The sequence below is a fragment of the Oncorhynchus mykiss genome, chromosome 19 (genome assembly GCF_057628025.1).
Source record: "Oncorhynchus mykiss isolate SJ-2025 chromosome 19, ASM5762802v1, whole genome shotgun sequence".
Taxonomy (NCBI): Eukaryota; Metazoa; Chordata; class Actinopteri; order Salmoniformes; family Salmonidae; genus Oncorhynchus; species Oncorhynchus mykiss.
In genome coordinates this window covers 38,441,403-38,462,746 of record NC_143040.1, presented here as the reverse complement: position 1 = coordinate 38,462,746, position 21,344 = coordinate 38,441,403, and the positions used below count along the sequence as shown (strand labels likewise).

General features: G+C 44.4%; 1 protein-coding gene across 5 annotated transcripts in view; it reads right to left on the bottom strand.

Annotated features, from left to right (window-relative positions):
• Positions 1–2,541: 2,541 nt before the first annotated feature.
• Positions 2,542–21,344, bottom strand: part of LOC110498325 (alpha-(1,6)-fucosyltransferase) — a 119,772-nt gene continuing 100,969 nt past the window's right edge. For all 5 annotated transcript variants that reach the window (XM_036954611.2, XM_036954610.2, XM_036954614.2 and 2 more), the window contains 8 exons: positions 17,828–17,949; positions 16,310–16,472; positions 15,848–15,962; positions 13,299–13,536; positions 9,908–10,154; positions 7,054–7,230; positions 6,639–6,789; positions 2,542–5,051 (listed from right to left, as the gene is read on the bottom strand). In XM_036954611.2, the coding sequence (XP_036810506.2) occupies positions 4,722–5,051; positions 6,639–6,789; positions 7,054–7,230; positions 9,908–10,154; positions 13,299–13,536; positions 15,848–15,962; positions 16,310–16,472; positions 17,828–17,949 (1,543 nt within the window). In that variant the 3' untranslated portion in view covers positions 2,542–4,721. The remainder of the gene's footprint in view (positions 5,052–6,638; positions 6,790–7,053; positions 7,231–9,907; positions 10,155–13,298; positions 13,537–15,847; positions 15,963–16,309; positions 16,473–17,827; positions 17,950–21,344) is intronic.

Sequence of the window (21,344 nt, the reverse complement as noted above, 5' to 3'; positions counted from 1 at the left end):
ATCAGATATTTTGTTATTAAAGGGGCATTTTTAAAATGTAAAAATGTATATTTTCCATCTCCAGCACGACACTAACATCAACATGTGAAAATGTCAAGTTCCTATGTTTTGTAGTAAAAAAGATAGAGGAAAGTAAGTGTTTCCAATGGCATCATCGGTATGCATTGTGTGATTTGAACCAATTAAGAGTAGGCATTGCCTACTAATTGCTTAGTAATTGTCTACTAATTGGTTGACGATGTCATTGGAAACACTTATCTTCCTCTATCTTTTTTTTTACTACAAAACATAGAAACGCAACATTTTCACATATGCTGATGTTGGGGTGGTGCTGGATATGATGAATATGAATAATAAACATTTCAAAATTGATCTTTTAAGTTATTTACAATTATGTTTAAATTCCCACTCGCGTCTAATTTCAAAAGCTGCAAAAAAACATTGGTGTTGAGGCTACCCTCAGATAAACACATCTTTCAGATATTTTTAGTACCTTCTAAGTGATCTTACTTCATCTAAAATTAAGAGATGAATGTGCTGATGATATATGCACAATAGCATATTTCATGAGAATTCATTACCCCTTCTTCCCAATTGAAAATATGGGTTTTCATGCTAGCAAATCGTGCCTGCATGTCACAGGCTCACAGTAGCAACATAACTCGGTCAACTACATCAAGATAATAGATTTCAGGCAGACACAGATTATTTAACTGTTAAATTAACATTGCATTGTTATACATAGATGCAATTTTTGTGTAAATTTGACATTTATCTCAGGTGAGTTTAAAGCACAAAAACACTCCCTCTATACAGAATGTAAATGACAATGTAGCAATATTGTTCAACATGATCATTCCACTTCAAATAATATTTAAGTCTATAGTGTATATTTATACCTCAAACCATTGGTTTCCAAATATTTTATGGGTAGACTTTGCTATTCTGTTCTTTTCATCATAAATCACTGTTGTTAATGATCTATGCATAGTCACTTTACCCCTACCTACATGTACAAATTACCTCGACTAACCTGTACCCCCACACATTGACTCGGTACCAGTAACCGCTGTGTATATATATATATTTGTATATACATATATTGTTATAAAAATAATATATGCTTACTATATTTTATTTAGTAAATAACTTCTTAACTACATTTTCTTAAAACTGCATTGTTGGTTAAGGGCTTGTAAGTAAGCATTCCACGGAGTTGTACAATTTGATTTGTTCCAATTAAGCTCGGTATGCTCCTAGCTCAGTTTGCATAGAAACACATTGGGATAGTGTGTTGATATCCCTAATATTCAAATTTTGTTGTTCAGATTTAAGTTGATTAAAACACATACAAACTACAGCTAGGCATATTGTGTATCTAGCCATGGTGCCTTTACCAAGATTAGCAACAATTAGAAACCTCTGTACTCTCTCCAAGACGTTTGGAGTGGACAGGTAGTCGTTGACGCAGAGAGAGAATACTGTAAGACCAGGGTTGAGGAATAACAGGAATAGAAAACCTACAAGAGGTGGATAAAAATACAAACAAACAAGGGACAAGAAGATGACTATTGGGCGACTGACTACTCATGCACTTTTGGGTGGGGACATTGTGATATTGTTGTTTTTCATTCATCCAGATGATTCTGTTTTTGGTCCACCACCTGTACCTTTGTAATACACAGTAGAAAGGGAGATTTGAATCTGTCTTCAGATTGGCCTCAGAAACACAAGTTGAACTAACCAACAACAATAGCAGTACAGCAAATGTGAATCAGCTTTCAGATCATTCATTGAAAGTTGTTTGCGTTATGGCCTTTGTTGCATGGCTTCTTATCCAGAGCGCCAATGTAGGTGCAGGTTTGTGTTCTAACCAAGCAATAACACACCTGATTCAACTAATCATGTCTTGATTGAAGTCTATGATTAGCTGAATCAGGTGTGTACTGGTTGGCAAGAACAAAAGTCTAAGTCCACATTGATCTCTGTGGATAACCCCTGTTATGAGTGCTACTGTCACGATGAATAGTAATTATCAGTTTATTTAAATAACTTTAGGTGAGATTAATAGAATGTAATTTTACATAAGAAATGTCCGTTTGTAAGTTTTTAACATTTGGAAATGAATTAAAATTGATTATTTAAGAGGTGGGCTTATGTGGAACACCCACGGGCTTAAAGGGAACACTTGGTAACCATCAAGCCCAGCCTGGACGTTTCACACTAGAAGCACAGGCATTTCACTACACTTGCATTACCATCTGCTAACCATGTGTATGTGACAAATCAAATTTGATTTGATTTGAAATTTGATCAAATATTTGTACGTCTTATTAAAACATGTTGTAAGTAAAGTCATTTAACTTCACGAGAGAGATTCATCTTTCAGTTTATATCCAATTTTCTTACACAAAATTAGGGCAGTATCTGTTAGAAATGTCTAAACTTAGATTTCGTTGGGCTTAATAGGTACACTTGCTCTACTCTGAACAACAAAGCATTTGAGTGGACTGTGGGAACAGACACAGAAACACAAACAAGTTGAGCCGATCACTTTATTTGATCTGCTTTTATCAAAGACAATGCCCAGAAACATAAAATATGAACATGTCTTCATGGTGGACAATAATCATATTCTTCGTTAATCATCATCTTCATCAATGCTATCATCATCATACGTAAATAATCATTGTTTGTAATCTTTTAAAGTGTAGTTGTCAATTTTCATTTTTCTTTCAAATTCAATAACATTAAAATAACATTTTAAAAAGGACATGAACAACAGAAAATGAGTAAGACACAGTTAAGTGAGTCTGGACTGGAGTGTACAGTTTTCTGCATATACAGTATTCTGCATATATAGTATTCTGCATATATAGTATTCTGCATATACAGTATTCTGCATATACAGTTCTCTATTATGCATGTAGAATTCTGTATGTACAGTATTCTGAATGTGGTATTCTGCATATACAGTATTCTACATGTAGTATTCTGCATATACAGTATCCTACATGTAGTATTCTGCATATACAGTATTCTGAATGTGGTATTCTGCATATACAGTATTCTGCAAATACAGTTCTCTATTATGCATGTAGTATTCTGCATATACAGTATTCTACATGTAGTATTATGCATATACAGTATCCTACATGTAGTATTCTGAATGTGGTATTCTGCATATACAGTATTCTACATGTAGTATTCTGTATGTACAGTATTCTGAATGTGGTATTCTGCATATACAGTATTCTACATGTAGTATTCTGTATGTACAGTATTCTGAATGTGGTATTCTGCATATACAGTATCTTACATGTAGTATTCTGTATGTACAGTATTCTGAATGTGGTATTCTGCATATACAGTAATCTACATGTAGTATTCTGCATATACAGTATCCTACATGTAGTATTCTGCATATACAGTATTCTGAATGTGGTATTCTGCATATACAGTATTCTGCATATACAGTATCCTACATGTAGTATTCTGCATATACAGTATTCTGAATGTGGTATTCTGCATATACAGTATTCTACATGTAGTATTCTGCATATACAGTATCCTACATGCAGTATTCTGCATATACAGTATTCTTAATGTGGTATTCTGCATATACAGTATTCTACATGTAGTATTCTGCATATACAGTATCCTACATGCAGTATTCTGCATATACAGTATTCTTAATGTGGTATTCTGCATATACAGTATTCTGCATATACCGTTTTCTCTATTATGTACAGTATGTATTATTCTGCATGTGCAGTATCTGCATGGCAAGGCCTGGGTCCTTATGGCTCTGACGTCACTTTGACACGAACAAAAACAGAGACACTTGGAGAGAAGAAGTACAGAAGCCATTTTCCTTAGTAGGCACCCTATTTGGACTCACACACACCCCACACACATGCTCGAATGCTCACACACTCACACACTCTCGCACACACCAACGACAACAACTAAAAACATTAAAATCACTTATCCAAATGCACAATATGGCGGTGAAAAATTAAGAGGGTGGGCCAGAAAAAAATGCATGAGTTGGCGTAAGTTGAAACGGAGTGAGTGAAGAAAGGAGTGAAAGGAGGAGAGGAAACAAGGGCAGGAAGGAAAGAAGGAAGAAAACAATTGGCTACAACCAATGTCCACAAGAAGAGAAGAGAACAGCACAGGGGGAGAGGCGAAAGTCAAGAGTTTGTTTGTTGGCTCTTACAGTTCACAATTAGTTCTCTTTGTAGTTATTTTTTCAGTCATCATTCTGAGGTTTCTCAGTCATTTCAACTATTATTTAAATAAAGAGCTCTGATTGGGCGATCCCTTCATCATTCCACCGGAGTGCTATCATTTGTTTATTCCTTATTTTCTTTCATTTCTTTGCTAATTGTAGTCTTTTATTTTACCCCCCTGACGGAGTTAGTCACTGGAGGGTCCTAGTCCCGGAGGGTCAGGTTGGTGAGGAGTTAGTCACTGGAGGGTCCTAGTCCCGGAGGGTCAGGTTGGTGAGGAGTAAGTCAGATACCCTGTAGATACTCCACATGCCGCATTTCACAAACGCGCACACACACACGCACTCATACACACTTCAACTGACCAAGACCCACACTCATTCAAAGTGCATTCCCCTTCGTCCCCTCTCTCGGGCTAAAGGTCCACGTTTTCTCTCATAATTTATCAGTGTCTGTCTGGGCAGCAGTCTGTATCTCAGTCTCTCTTTACTGATTCAGCATCTTGTCTGCCTCGGGGTACGTGGGATACTTTACGGTCTCGATCTTCTCCTTCACCTTGTAGGACGGGTAGAGGCCGGTGCGGCCCGTCTTGCGGTTGATGCCCTTGGAGTTGCCGTCCCAGTGGTTCCCCGCCACCCCGATCAGGTCGCCAGGCTCTAGGGGGATGTCGTCGGAGCTCCGGGGCTGGTGGGCGTACACGGCTAGCTGGTTGTGGGCGTTCTGGCCCCCGAAGTAGTAGATGTCATCCAGGGAGTGGAAGTGAGATGAGGCGTCAGGATGGAGGGTCTGCATGATCTCATAGGCCACACGGCACACCTGGAGCAGGAGCACAACATAATATAGAGGACCGCATGAGAAATGGAACACAGAGGCTAATATACGGTGCATTCGGAAAGTATTCAGACCCCTCTACTTTTCCACATTTTGTTACGTTACAGACGTATTCTAAAATGGATCCAATAATTTTTTCCCCTCATCGATCTACACACAATACCCCATAATGACAAAGAGAAAACAGGTGTTTAGAAATACCTTAGTTACATAAGTATTCAGATCCTTTACTATGAGACTCAGAGATTTCAGTTAATTGCCGATTTTTGAGGTTGGTAACTAATGAACTCATCCTCTGCAGCAGAGGTAATTCTGGATCTTCCTTTCCTGTGGCGGTCCTCATTAGAGCCAGTTTCATCATAGCGCTTGATGGTTTTTGTGACTGCACTTGAAGAAACTTTCATAGCTCTAGAAGTTTTCCGGATTGACTGACCTTCATGTCTTAAAGTAATGATGGACTGTTGTTTCTCTTTGCTTATTTGAGCTGTTCTTGCCATAATATGGACTTGATATTTTACCAAATAGGGCTATCTTCTGTATTCCACCCCTACCTTGTCACAACGCAACTGATTGGCTCAAATGCATTAAGAAGGAAAGAAATTCCAAATGAACTTTTAACAAGGCACACCTGTTACTTGAAATGCATTCCAGGTGATTACCTCATGAAGCTGGCTGAGAGAATGCCAAGAGTGTGCAAAACTGTCATCAAGGCAAAGGGTGGCTACTTTGAAGAAACTCAAATATAAATATATTTTGATTTGTTTAACACTTTTTTGGTTACTACATGATTCCATATGTGTTATTTCATAGTTTTGATGTTCTTCACTATTATTCTACAATGTGGAATGGAATGAGTACGGGTGTCCAAACTTTTGACTGGTACTGTATATATACACACACACACACACACACACACTGAGTGTACAAAACATTAGGAACACCTGCTCTTTCCATGACAGACTGACCAGGTGAATCCAGGTAAAAGCTATGATTCCTTATTGCAGTCACCTGTGAAATCCATTTCAATCAGTGTAGATAAAAGGGGGAGGAGACGGGTTAAAGAAGGATATTTAAGCCAGGAGACATGTATTGTGCATGTGTGCCATTCAGAGGGTGAAGGGGCAAGACAAAAGATTGAAGTGCCTTTGAAAGGGGTATGGTAGTAGGTGCCAGGCGCACCGGTTTGAGTAGAGTCCATGCACTGACGAATTGAGGCTAATAATAATATATTCCATTGAGCAGACAATTTTACCCAAAGCGACTTACAGTCATGCGTGCATACATTTTACGTACAGGTGGTCCCGGGAATCAAACCCACCATCCTGGCATTGCAAGCATCATGCTCTACCAACTGAGCTACATAGGACCTATGGTTCTATGGTGGTGATTATGGGTAGGACCTTGTGACCTGACCAGGAAAAGGCAGTAGTTATGGTACAGTATCACTCAATGGCGTATTACTTAGGTCTTACTATTGTATGGGCCTTCCTAAAGTAAAGTTTTGAGGAAGAGAATGAGGAGAAGAAAGGGGAGGAGGAAGAGGAGTAGGTAAGATAGGAGGTGAAAGGTCACCTGTGAGGAGAAGGTGCAGACCAGGAAGTTGGTCTGGGACAGGAAGTGAATATCTAGGATGACTCCTCTCAGAGAGTTCTCGGTGTAGCGGTTATGCAGCCCCGCAGACCACGAGATGGAGTTATCACTGATGAACTCATATTCTGGGTACCTGAGACACACACAGAGACAGAGTCAGTCAGAGAGCTAAAGGACCATACAGATGTCAACGTGCATATGGCATTCATTCTTTGTATTGTCAGTACTTTGGAGCACACATCAAATACAGCTTCTCGTCATCACAAACAGGTCCAGAATACCACAAGGCAGTCCGGCAGACACACACACCCACACTGCCGGCGGCACGTAGACACACACACACACAGACACACACGTACACACAGAAACACACGCACACACAGCCAGGTATACGCACTTAGCCTTGGCCTCCTGTAGTAGTGAGGGGTCGTCAGTGGCCAAGTAGACTCTCTTCTTGTCCACTAGCATGCGCCTGGCTAGGTGTTGGAAATGGTCCTCTACATGTACCATGTACTCCTCTATAGGGTGGAAGGCTGCCTCTGTCCCCACCTTGTCTGTCCGTCTCACATGGACCCTACAGGACAGGATATATAGGGAAGATGGTGAGAGGAGTTAGCGGAGTGTGTGGTGTGTGTCTGTCTGTGCGCGTGTCTAAGAATGTGTATGTGTGTCTGTCTGCATGTCTCTACAGGTGTGTGTGTGTGTGTGTGTGTGTGAGTGATTTGTGTGTGTGTGAAGCAGAGCGCTCCTCTCCTAGAGTGAAGGTCATGGTGCTTTCTAGTGATGGATGGCAGAGTGGGTTGTTTGGATAGCGGCTGGAGCACGCAGCACTCTCCCTCTGATTCTCTTTAGCTCTCCGCGTCTTGCTCGCTCCCTCTCTCCAGCTCTCTCCCCCTCTCCAGCTCTCTCCCCCTCTCCAGCTCGCTCCCTCTCTCCAGCTCTCTCCCCCTCTTCAGCTCGCTCCCTCTCACCAGCTCTCTCCCCCTCTCCAGCTCGCTCCCCCTCTCCAGCTCGCTCCCACTCTCTCTCCCCATCTCCCTTCGCACTCTCTCCCCCTTCGATTTCTCCTCTCCCTCTCAAATTAAAATAAAATAAAATGGTATTTGTCACATGCTTCGTAAACAACAGGTGTAGACTAAAAGTGAAATGCTTGCTTACAATGCAGAGAGAAAAATAAAATAATAAAATAATACTAAAACAAGGAATAAATACACATTGAGTAATGATAACTTGGCTCTATACATGTGCAGGGGTACAAAGTAATTGAGGTAGATATGTACAGTGTCTTCGGAATGTATTCAGACCCTTTAACCTTTTCCACATTTTGTTACGTTACAGTCTTCTTCTACAAAGGATTAAATAAAACCATTTCCTCAGCAATCTACACACAAAATACCCCATAACGATAAACCAAAAAACAGGTTTTTACAAATGTTAGCAAATGTATTAAAAACAAAAGAAAGGTATTTACATAAGTATTTCAGACCCTTTGCTATGAGACTCGAAATTGAGCTCAGGTGCATCCTGTTTCCATTGATCCTCCTTGAGATGTTTCTACAACTTGGAGTCCACCTGTGGTAAATTCAATTGATTGGACATGATTTGTGAAATCACATACCGGTCTATATAAGGTCCCACAGTTGACTGTGCATGTCAGAGCAAAAACTAAGCCTTTCGGTCGAAGGAATTGTCCGTAGAGCTCCGAGACAGGATTGTGTCGAGGCACAGATCTGGGGAAGGGTACCAAAAAATGTCTTCAGCATTGAAGGTCCCCAAGAACACAGTGGCCTCCATCATTCTTAAATGGAAGAAGTTTGCAACCACCAAGACTCTTCCTAGAGCTGGCCGCCCGGCCAAACCGAGCAATCGGGGGAGAAGGGTCTTGATTAGGGAGTTGAACAGAAACCTGATGGTCACTCTGACAGAGCTCTAGAGTTCCTCTGTGTAGATGGGAGAACCATGCAGCACTCCACCAATTAGGCCTTTATGGTCGAGTGGTCAGACGGAAGCCACGCCTCAATTAAAGGCACATGACAGCCTGCTTGGAGTTTTCCAAAAGGCACCTAAAGATTCTCAGACCATGAGAAACAAGATTCTCTGGTCTGATGAAACCAAGATTGTGTTGTGACATGGTAGGGGTGATATACAGAAGGTATTTGAGATTTCTGGTTCCAAGCGCTATGTCTTCATGAGACGCAGAGTAGGTGGACGGATGATCTCTGCATGTGTGGTTCCCACCGTGAAACATGGAGGAGGAGGTGTGATGGTGTGGGGGTGCTTTGCTGGTGACACTGTCAGTGATTTATTTAGAATTCAAGGCACACTTTACCAGCATGGCTACCACAGCATTCTGCAGCGATACGCCATCCCATCTGGTTTGCACTTAGTGGGACTATCGTTTGTTTTTCAACAGGAAAATGACCCAAAGCACAACTCCAGGCTGTGTAAGGACTATTTGACCAAGAAGGATAGTGGTGGAGTGCTGCATCAGATGACCTGGCCTCCACAATCACCTGACCTCAACCCAGTTGATATGGCTTGGGATGAGTTGGACCGCAGAGTGAAGGAAAAGCAGCCAACAAGTGCTCAGCATATGTGGGAACTCCTTCAAGACCGTTGGAAAAGCATTCCAGGTGAAGCTGGTTGAGAGAATGCCAAGAGTGTGCAAAGCTGTCATCAAGGCAAAGGGTGGCTACTTTGAAGAATCTAAAATCTAAAATAAATTTGTTTAACACCTTTTTGGTTACTACATCCATATGTGCTATTTCATAGTTTTGATGTTTTCACTACTGTTCTACAATGTAGAAAATAGTACAAAATAAAGAAACACCTTGAATGAGTAGGTGTTCTAAAACTTTTGACTGGTACTGTATTTAAATCACACCTGTTGCCGACACCTACAGTGTGGTACTTCCTGAGAAGGTTTTAGAGGAGAGAAGATCCCACTATGCACAACAAAGAGACAGACAACCCAGCACTTCACAGGACTCTATTCTCTCTCTCTCTCCCTCTCTCTCCCTCCCTCTCTCTCTCTCTCTCCCAACATAAAAGGAAAATAACTGCTTTTACTTTTCAATTACATCTCTCAGTGGGGATAGCGATAAGGAATGTGTGTGCATGGGTGCTTGTATCCATTAGGACAGAGATAGATAGAATGGCCAAAAATAAATAGTACGTGTGTGTATCTGTAGGTGTGTGTGCGCGCGCACGTACAATACATGTGTGCTTGCATGCGTAGTGTGTCCACCTACCCTATGATGGGGTGCCTAAAGCCCAGTTTGGCGGTGGTGTCCTGGATCTCCTTCTCCAGCCAGGCCTGGGGCCGGATCAGGTACTTGACAAACTGAGACACCCACCAGACGGAAGGGTCACCATGGAGCCGGTGGAGGCGCTGGGCCAGGTCCTCGGGAATGGCCAGGGGCAGGTAGGGGGGGCGGGGGTGCAGGCTGTCCACGATGGGTAACTCTACCACCTGGACGTCTTTGTCGTTAGCCTCGCCTGCGGGAGAGAGAGGGAGGAGCGAGGGCTAATAAAAAGAGTGGACGGAACGGCAGAAAGGGAGAAGGCAAGAGACCGAGAGAGAGAGAGAGCCGGAGAGGGAGAAGGCAAGAGACCGAGAGAGAGAGAGAGAGAGAGCTGGAGAGGGAGAAGGCAAGAGACCGAGAGAGAAAGACGGAGAGGGAGAAGGCAAGAGACCGAGAGAGAGAGAGAGAGAGAGAGAGCCGGAGAGGGAGAAGGCAAGAGACCGAGAGAGAGAGAGAGCCGGAGAGGGAGAAGGCAAGAGACAGAGAGAGAGAGAGAGAGCCGGAGAGGGAGAAGGCAAGAGGCCGAGAGAGAGAGAGAGAGAGAGAGCCGGAGAGGGAGAAGGCAAGAGACCGAGAGAGAGAGAGAGAGAGCCGGAGAGGAAGAAGGCAAGAGACTGAGAGAGAGAGAGAGAGCTGGAGAGGGAGAAGGCAAGAGACCGAGAGAGAGAGACGGAGAGGGAGAAGGCAAGAGACCGAGAGAGAGAGAGAGAGCTGGAGAGGGAGAAGGCAAGAGACCGAGAGAGAGAGAGAGAGAGAGAGAGAGAGAGCCGGAGAGGAAGAAGGCAAGAGAACGAGAGAGAGAGAGAGAGAGAGAGCTGGAGAGGGAGAAGGCAAGAGACCAAGAGAGAGAGACGGAGAGGGAGAAGGCAAGAGACCGAGAGAGAGCCGGAGAGGGAGAAGGCAAGAGACCGAGAGAGAGCCGGAGAGGGAGAAGGCAAGAGACCGAGAGACAGAGAGAGCCGGAGAGGGAGAAGGCAAGAGACCGAGAGAGAGAGAGAGAGAGCCGGAGAGGGAGAAGGCAAGAGACAGAGAGAGAGCCGGAGAGGGAGAAGGCAAGAGACCGAGAGAGAGAGCCGGAGAGGGAGAAGGCAAGAGACAGAGAGAGAGAGAGCCGGAGAGGGAGAAGGCAAGAGACCGAGAGAGAGAGACGGAGAGGGAGAAGGCAAGAGACCGAGAGAGCCGGAGAGGGAGAAGGCAAGAGACCGAGAGAGAGAGCCGGAGAGGGAGAGATAGGAGGTAACAATAGAGTGCTTTTGACATACAGACAGAGAGAGATATAAATGATCAGATCTCCAGCCTCCAGCAGAGGGGTTTGATGCATGTAGCAGTGAAGATGCACTAAGCATCATGGTGTACATGAGGAGCTGTCTGAACAGCAGAACCCAGGGAGAAGAGTTCCTCTTCCCTCTCTCTCTCTCTCGCTGGTTCTGCCTGTATCCCCCCAGGACACCCTGTCTTATAGTTCTTATTATTAAGACACAAGACAAAGGTATTTCGTGGCCTGTGAGTGGTTAGTTAAAGTGCTATTGCACTCCTTGACCCTTCCTCTCAGATGTTTTGGAGTGCTGTTGATTCTCTGATAGAGAGTAACAATTAGTGTCACGTGCCTCAAGGACAGTTTTAATGAACATTTATCAAAATAAGATATGAACGAATGGGACATTCCCACGGAGGAAAGGAAAGGAAGAGAGAGGAAGGGAGAGTGAAGAAGGGGTAGAGAGATCCTTGAATTCTCTCTCTCTCTCCTTATTAAAAAATAAAATAAAAAGCACACAATGAAAATAAGAAATGTAGATTTGAATGAACTGGAATATTTCACCAAACAAAACCAGTAAAGACAGTCAAAGCTCTAATCACCATTTTTCAATATATCAAATAAATACAAATAATCATCAAGCTAAGAATACAGCTAGAGAGAAACAAACAGACTGCATCTGCACACCAGTGTCCAGAATTTAAATCTTGCGCTGCATTAAATATTAAAAGGCAATTTTTTTTTTCTCTCTCTTCTCACTGAAATAAGTATTTAGGAAATTGCCTGGCTTATATAACCCTGCTGTCAGATTTCAGTGGTGAGACTAGAGGGTTTCTCTCTGGCTGCACTAATAAATGATCTCTTTCTCTCAACCCTCTCTCCCTTTTCAGGCTAATTAGGAAAGACCTCAAATCTAAATTACATCTTGAAGAAATTAAGGGGGGGGGTTTAGAGGGTGTGTTTGTGTTTGCTGTAATTCTTGCTGCGAGTGTGTTTGAGTGTGGGATAGGGTTATAATCCATCCACCACGGTAGTGATGTCTGCCTCTGTCCTTTCTGTTCCCCTCTGCCTCAGACCTGACAAGGGCACATCAATGTCTCAGACAACCAATCATTTACCAATGTCGTAAACTACATAATGCTTTAACGATATCAATAAAAAACCAAACTAGGTCGATGACGGTCACCCACTTACTGTTCTGTTCTACACAGCCCAGTCACAAGGTGCAAGGCTAGAGTCCCTATGGTTGATTTCCAAATGGCACACCTGTTTCCTTCAGTATATAATGCTATTCCATGTTCCCCTTTCTTCGCTCCATCTCTCACCTCCAGTCAATCACTCGTTTCCTCCTGTCTTTCATCTTCTCTCCAGATCATTTTATTCCCCCAGTCTCTCTTTTTCCTCTTTCTTCTCCTTTCTCTCCGCTCCTTCCTCCCATTCTCTTCAATCTTCCCTTCGCTGTTCTCTCCTTCAGTCTCTCTCTCTCTTTCCTACCTTCCAACACTTTGTTCTTCTAGCGTCTGTCTCCTCTCCTCTGTCCTCTCAACTGGAGGACCTACTTCAGCAGTAACACTGGGACAGGGAGACAAGCCCTCTGAACAAAGAGAAAAGGGTACAATTTTGCTGTTTTTGAGGTCAGTTCTTTCATGTTTGTTTGCCATTCTCTTTCTCAGGCACTACACTTGCATGCTTTGTGTAAAACAAAAAAAAAATCTCTACAGTTGGAAGTCCCCCCCCCCCCCCCCCCCCCCCCCACCAGGCTGTTTTTCATCGTATTTTGTTTTTCATCTCATTCCCAGACCTGTAGTAGCCCCTTCTGATGTGAGAAGAAGAAAGAGAGTAAAATAGTGTCGGGCAGACTCAAAGCTCCACAATACTCATCATCATTCTCCATGTACCATGCATAGATGTATAACGTAATTCTGTTTTCATGGTATCCTGCACACTGCGTGAGGTCTGTAGCTATGGACAGAACCCCGACAGAGGACAGAGGGCAGAACGTGTTCCGTCTGCGTCTGGCCTGTTGTCATGGACACGACCCCATTATCAGAGAGGTCAGAGATCACGTCATGGTCAACACACCTGACCAGTGTCCGGTGGTGACCCCGGTGCGCTCGGTGCACGTCTGACTGACCGGGAGGAAGACGGTCTCCCAGCCTCCCGTGGCGTAGCGCCAGTTCTGGGACTCCAGGATGAGGGTACGCTGGGTGCCGTAGGCGATCATGAAGCAGTAGACCACGTGGTGCAGCTGGCAGCCGTAGCCACAGCCCTTGTTGATGTTACACACCAGCTTCCTGGCCTTGGAGCAGTCCTGGGGGTTCTGGAGGGGAGAAGGGACAGGAGGTGGGGTTGTTACAACACAGGGAGGCCTGAGGTGCCTGGTTAGTAAATGTTATGGTGAAGACCAGAGAGTCGAGGCATTGTCACGCATTTGAGAGCCAAAAGTGTATTTCAGTGTGCAGGGTCTTCTGCTTACTTTCTCTTCACCTTATCAAAATACAGACATGCTATCCTTTCTGTACTAGGAATACAGAGACAGACGGACAGAAAGACAGACACGCCCTAGTGGGCCCAGAAGGCTTTGACTGGCGTTCTACTTCATACTTCAAAACACGGTGTCTGTATGCTCTGCTGGAGTGGAGTCAGGGAGGGTCTGAAGGCAACATCCATTACCGTGACCATTCCCTTTGTTAACTCCTATCCTGATCCTGATAATCAGGTCGAGAACATGTTAACAAAGATCTATGACTGCAGCTCTGAGACTGTAGGAGCTTGTGTGTGTGTTTGTGTGTGTGTGTGTGTGAGACTCGAGGGGGGTAGATTATGGGAAGGTCAACCGTCAGTCAATGGCAGATGATGGGAGATGTATGGTGGGGACTGGCGAGCATGGAGAGAGAGATAGAGAGTGAGAGAGTGTAGTGTGTGTATATGCATGTGAATGTGTGCGACTGTAATTATATTAGTGTGTGTGTGTGTGTGTGTGTGTGTATAGAACGTATAAGCAGCAAAGGGTTCGTCTCCCTCCATTGACTGTGTGACTGGTGATGAAAAGCTGAGGCAGGGCCAGAGAGACAGGCAATACTAATGCTCCTCCATCACACAGCCACTATGTTATCAGACTAGCGCGCGCGCACACACACACACACACACACACACACACACACACACACACACACACACACACACACACACACACACACACACACACACACACTTCATCAAGTTAATCACTAGCTAGCTAACGTTAATAGCACACAGGGACTCAATATGACTAATTAACAACCTCTACCCTGCTCTCACCATTCCTTATTATTACCTAGCCTACACACACACACACACGTTGGGCCAGTAACCGAAAGGTTGCTGGTTCGGAATACCCGAGCCGACAAGGTGAAAGATCTGTCAATGTACCCTTGAGCAAGGCACTTAACCCTATTTTGTTCTAGGGGGAGTCGTGCTACTATGGCTGACCCTGTAAAAACAACACATTTCACCGCACCTATCAGGTGTACGTGTAACGTCTGCTTCCAGCTCACACTCTCAAACACATCGATCCCCTGAACGCAGCTCACTCCCCAGATCCCAATCACCTGAATTCTGATCACCTGTTTATTACACCCTATTTAGTTCAGTTCTTTGCACAATTGTGAGGTATTGTTTGTTTTGTGACACACTTCTATTCGGAGCGCTGGTGGTCCTGTAATTTAATCCTCCAGTGTATGATAGTTTTTGCCTGCCTTACTACCGAAGCCTTTTGCCTATTCCCTGCCTGTACTTTAGCCTATTGGATTTCCTGTTATCAACCTATTGCCTGATCTCCCGGACTATGTTACTGGCCTTTTCCCTGCTTGTACTGTTGCCTTTTTGGACCCCCTGTGTATGACCTGCCTGCCCCTGGACCCAGCTACCTGCCTCCTCCTGTGGTCCTCTACAATAAACACCTGCTGCGCCCTGCGCTTGAAACCAGTTCTCTGTCTCCCCTCGTGCTCAATACAGTATGTGACAATATTTTTTCATATGCACCCGCACACTTACACGCACGAATGCCCATTTTCTGTAATATATTAGTAAACGGACACAGGTTTGGGTTCCTGTCACTCCCACAAACAGAACAAAGTTGCATAACCTGGTTAGCGCAGCCTCTTTACGAGACATACAGCAGGGAACTTTTGAAGGTTCTCTATGGTTTCCCTGTTGAATGACACTTTGTCGTGAGGCCTGACACCATTACACGCGTGTCAAGAGGAGGGAGAGAAGCATCGCGCTGCCTCTGCCCAACTCACAGCGGAGACGGAAGACAATCACATCCTTAGCCGTCTTAATCCTGTTATACAGTACACTGGCAGAGGGGGGGGTCTACCTGCCTCTCCATACAGACCTGCTCAGCCCACACACACACACAGTACAGACCAGCATTACCGGGACAGAAATTTGCCCTAATTAAAAGCTGAACAGATTTGGATTTGTTTAAATGATCAGCTAAAGTCAATGTAGACGATTAAGTGACGTGTGGAATATGCCTATGTGGGTTGTAACCAGTCCCTGGTGTGTGGTAAAAGCCCATCCTAATCTCCCGTGGGGTGTCCATACGTGTACTTAGGTGTTGAGCTGTGTGGTGGACATTACGGTACCTGGAGGAATGTGATCCTGTTCTGTACCAGGTCAGACAGGTCCTTGGCCTCCTTCTCTCTCCAGTCTCCTGCTCCGTCAGCCTGGCTCAGGTAGTGCAGGTCAGTCATGATGGACCTGGGGTCAACACACACAGGCGTGCCCACGTTAACACGGGGTTAGAGGTCACAGCTGGGTCGTAGCGTTGCAAAGGCTCCCATGGGGAATTATGTAACATGTTATCCACGTGTGTTCTGGTGTAAACGTGTGTGTCTGTGTGTGATAGAAGAGAAGACACTTTCCATTTTTCGATCGACAACAACTTAAGCTTAAGTCACTTTTCCAAAATTGGTATGCTGATAGAAGAGGTTCCTTTTCTGGGCATTTTACAACTTTTCAGTGTGTGTGCAAGTACATTTATGTTACCTCTGCTGGTGCCCCAGCTCCTGCAGCAAAGTGTGTGTGTGTGTGTGTGTGTGTGTTACCTCTGCTGGTGTCCCAGCTCCTGCAGCAGTGTGTCGATGTGTTTCTGCAGGTCCCCCTGCTCCATGTGACCCAGCTTCTTGACCTCACTGCGGACAAAGTACCAGATCTCCTTCACCCCGTTCTCTATCTTCCTCCGCAGCTCTTCCTGGTTCCTACCTGGCCCTGGAAATAAGAAGAACACAGGAAGGGAAAAAGGTAGGACAATGGAGGGTTGTTTCACACATATTTAGCATTCAATCATATGCATTTTGGGAGAACACGTATATACGATAACATACACACATAGTCAGTGGAGATTTTCTCTAGCGCCATATAGGGGTTGACCTTAGACACAGATCCGGGATCAGCTAAGAACACAGGACATCACATCACACACAGTCAGCTGATCCCTTGAGCAAGGCACTTAACCCCTAACCTGCAGACTACAGCAAAACATTTTCTTTCCATTTCAATGGACAATACAAATTGCCCTTAGAGACAGATCCAAGGATAACTTACTCTCACCCTAAAGCAGAGATGTGCAACTTTGATGTGGGTGGGGGCCACCAATAAACGGAACTCATCATGAGGGGCCGCAGTGGCTCCTGTGTCTGCGTACCATCCCCCCTAAAAACATTTTAGTGGCCCCCCTTGTGACAACCAAGAGAAAATATTAACGTTTTAAAGTTCATTTCCTGCAATTCTACACATTTTTCCATGGGGTGGAGGCAAAATGTTTGCATTTTTTTATTTGATTACCTGACAATGTTCACGACAAGTTTAGATGCCCGCTAGACTGCCCGCTAGACTAACTCAACAATCTAAAAATGTTTTGCTGACATGGGCTAATTGAGTGACTGCTGATCCAAAACAACAGGTATAAATTGCACCTTGTGTATTCTACTATTCTAACTCTCAACATGAAGTTGAGACCCCGACTGAGTCCCCCCCCCCCCCCCCCCCCACAAAAAAAAAAAAAAAACAGAAATCATCATGAGGGGCCTGCAGTGGCTTGTGGGTCTGTATACCCACCTCCAGTTTTACAGAAAGGAACTTTTATAGTGAATGGTCCGTGGGCCTAGTCAAGTGCAAACTGTCCTTAGATCAGTGTCTAGGCCTAGTGCCACAGACATAATAAGTGTCACAGAGGTCATTAAGTGCATGCTTCTCCTACACGGACAGGGCCAGAGTACAGAGACAGGTATAGTAGCCGAAACTGGACTATTAAAGCAGGGGTGTCCAATCCGGACCGCGGGTGGTTTGATCATGTTTTCATAATGTTTCAAATGACACAAAGGTTTGTAGCAGGCCGATGAAAGCAGCTGACCCAGAAAAGAGCTGCATGTGTGGCTCGTGTTACTGTGAAGGACAAGGACGGAAGATTTCCGGCTGAAATACGAGGAAAGAGGAGTGGACAGGGAATCCTGCCTGGGAATACTCCTCCTCACTGCCTCCTGTCCTAATTTCCAAAGTGTGTGTGTGTGCGTCTCAAGTTCATGTGTATGTGTGTGTGTTCGTGCGCAATGTGAGTGTCATACCATCTCCAGGCAGGCTGCGGTAGGAGTTGATCTGTTCCTTAGCTCTGATCAATTGTTCCTCCAGGATCCGCAGTCTGCCTGCACTCACCACCGGGCCCCCGTCAGACTGGCCCTCTGGTAACCTACAGTACAGGGGGAGAGGAGAGGTTAGAGGTCAGTCTGGCTTCATTCACAACCTGGCCCTGTCAGACTGGCTGGCCCTGGTAACCTAGAGACAGGGGGAGAGGAGAGGTTAGAGGTCAGTCTGGCTTCATTCACAACCTGGCCATGGTAACCTAGAGACAGGGGAGAGGAATTGAGGTGGTCTGGAATAGGGTTGAATGGCAGGAACCCGGTTACCAATGGCAGGAAATACTGGGTTACCTGGGACTAAAGTGATTTATTCTCAGGATGGAACATTTGTAAAACAGTGAGAAAATATTCAACCCTACTCTGGAATACAGCCTGGTGCAGGGAGAAGAGTAAACATACAGGACAGGGTGTCAGTGGTTAGCCTGGTTCTCCGTTAACCAACAATACAGTGGAGAGGTCAGTGAGAACGCCTGGGGCAGGGATGATTTTTGTTTTTACTGTAAGTGTCCGGCTGGCACTGTGTATACATTATAGGTGTGTGTGTCTGTGTGTTTGTGTGTACATTATAGGTGTGTGTGTGTCTGTGTGTACATTATAGGTGTGTGTGTTTGTGTGTACATTATAGGTGTGTGTGTCTGTGTGTTTGTGTGTACATTATAGGTCTGTGTGTACATTATAGGTCTGTGTGTACATTATAGGTCGGTGTGTTTGTGTGTACATTATAGGTGTGTGTGTCTGTGTGTTTGTGTGTACATTATAGGTCTGTGTGTTTGTGTGTACATTATAGGTGTGTGTGTCTGTGTGTTTGTGTGTACATTATAGGTGTGTGTGTCTGTGTTTGTGTGTACATTATAGGTGTGTGTGTCTGTGTGTGTGTGTGCACATTATAGGTCTGTGTGTCTGTGTGTTTGTGTGTACATTATAGGTGTGTGTGTTTGTGTGTACATTATAGGTGTGTGTGTCTGTGTGTACATTATAGGTGTGTGTGTCTGTGTGTTTGTGTGTACATTATAGGTGTGTGTGTCTGTGTGCTTGTGTGTACATTATAGGTGTGTGTGTTTGTGTGTACATTATAGGTGTGTGTGTCTGTGTGTTTGTGTGTACATTATAGGTGTGTGTGTCTGTGTGTTTGTGTGTACATTATAGGTGTGTGTGTGTCTGTGTGTACATTATAGGTGTGTGTGTCTGTGTTTGTGTGTACATTATAGGTGTGTGTGTCTGTGTGTGTGTGTGCACATTATAGGTCTGTGTGTCTGTGTGTTTGTGTGTACATTATAGGTGTGTGTTTGTGTATACATTATAGGTGTGTGTGTCTGTGTGTTTGTGTGTACATTATAGGTGTGTGTGTCTGTGTTTGTGTGTACATTATAGGTGTGTGTGTCTGTGTGTGTGTGTGTGCACATTATAGGTCTGTGTGTCTGTGTGTTTGTGTGTACATTATAGGTGTGTGTGTTTGTGTGTACATTATAGGTGTGTGTGTCTGTGTGTTTGTGTGTACATTATAGGTGTGTGTGTTTGTGTGTACATTATAGGTGTGTGTGTCTGTGTTTGTGTGTACATTATAGGTGTGTGTGTCTGTGTTTGTGTGTACATTATAGGTGTGTGTGTCTGTGTGTTTGTGTGTACATTATAGGTGTGTGTGTGTGTGTTTGTGTGTACATTATAGGTGTGTGTGTCTGTGTGTTTGTGTGTACATTATAGGTGTGTGTGTCTGTGTGCTTGTGTGTACATTATAGGTGTGTGTGTTTGTGTGCACATTATAGGTGTGTGTGTCTGTGTGTTTGTGTATACATTATAGGTGTGTGTGTCTGTGTGTTTGTGTATACATTATAGGTGTGTGTGTCCCTGTCCTTCCAGGTCAAGGTGATTGTTGGCAGGCTGATTTCCCAGGGGCCTTTGCATTTGGATGCGCTTCCTCCCACCTCCCAGTGCCAATTTAATGCAATGATCAGTAGTGAGGTATGCCAGCCGACCATGGGTGTGTGTGTGTGTGTGTGTGTGCGTGCATGTGTTTATAATGATCAATGGCGAGGTGTGTGTGTATAATGATCAGTGGTGAGGTGTGTGTGTATAATGATCAGTGGTAAGGTATGAGAGCAACCGGTGACTGCAGGGCAAATCATTCACTGGCAGTAGTAATTCATCACCCCACGTGCTACACACACACACACACACAGAGAGAGAGGGAGAGAGAGAGAGAGAAAGGCGAAGGGAGAGAGGGAGAGAGAGAAGCGGGAGAGAGAGCGAGAAAGGCACCTTCAACCCCCCCCATTGACTAAAATCCATTACCAACAAACACCCACATCCTTGAAAGCCATCTCTGAGCTGAGCTGGGCCTCCCCTTCCACCCCCCCTCTATCCACCCTCCCTTTCCCTCTCTCCCTGCAGGACTAACTTATGAGAGGGCACATTTTAAGGGACAGGGGCAGGAAGCTAGGGCCAGATGGGGTAAAAGTCCCCTTGCAGCTACTCCTCGAGAACAAGTAGAAGAGTGAGAAGTAGATGCGGTCAGTTGAAGAAAGGTGTTGTGAAACTGCCTCCACACGTACCATGTAGAAGATGAGACAACATTGAATATACAGTATATCAAAAAAAAGTGACTACACCCCTCACATTTTTGTAAATATTTGAGTATATCTTTTCATGTGACAACACTGAAGAAATGACACTTTGCTACAATGTAAAGTAGTGAGTGTACAGCTTGTATAACAGTGTAAACTTGCTGTCCCCTCAAAATAACTCAACACACAGCCATTAATGTCTAAACCGCTGGCAACAAAAGTGAGTACACCCCTAAGTGAAAATGTCCAAATTGGGCCCAAAGTGTCAATATTTTGTGTGGCCACCATCATTTTCCAGCACTGCCTTAACCCTCTTGGGCATGGAGTTCACCAGAGCTTCACAGGTTGCCACTGGAGTCTGCCACTATGGTCTTGGCCACCGTGCTGCAGTTTCAGGGTCTTGGCAATCTTCTTATAGCCCAGGCCATCTTTATGTAGAGCAACAATTCTTTTTTTTCAGATCCTCAGAGAGTTCTTTGCCATGAGGTGCCATGTTGAACTTCCAGTGACCAGTCAGTATGAGGGAGTGTGAGAGCGATGACACCAAATTTAACACACCTGCTCCCCATTCACACCTGAGACCTTGTAACACTAACAAGTCACATGACACCGGGGAGGGAAAATGGCTAATTGGCCCAATATGGACATTTTCACTTAGGGGTGTACTCACTTTTGTTGCCAACGGTTTAGACATTAATGGCTGTGTGTCGAGTTATTTTGAGGGGACAGCAAATTTACACTGTTATACAAGCCGTACACTCACTACTTTACATTGTAGCAAAGTGTCATTTCTTCAGTGTTGTCACATGAAAATATATACTCAAATATTTACAAAAATGTGAGGGGTGTAGTCACTTTTGTGATATACTGTAGCTACCTCACAC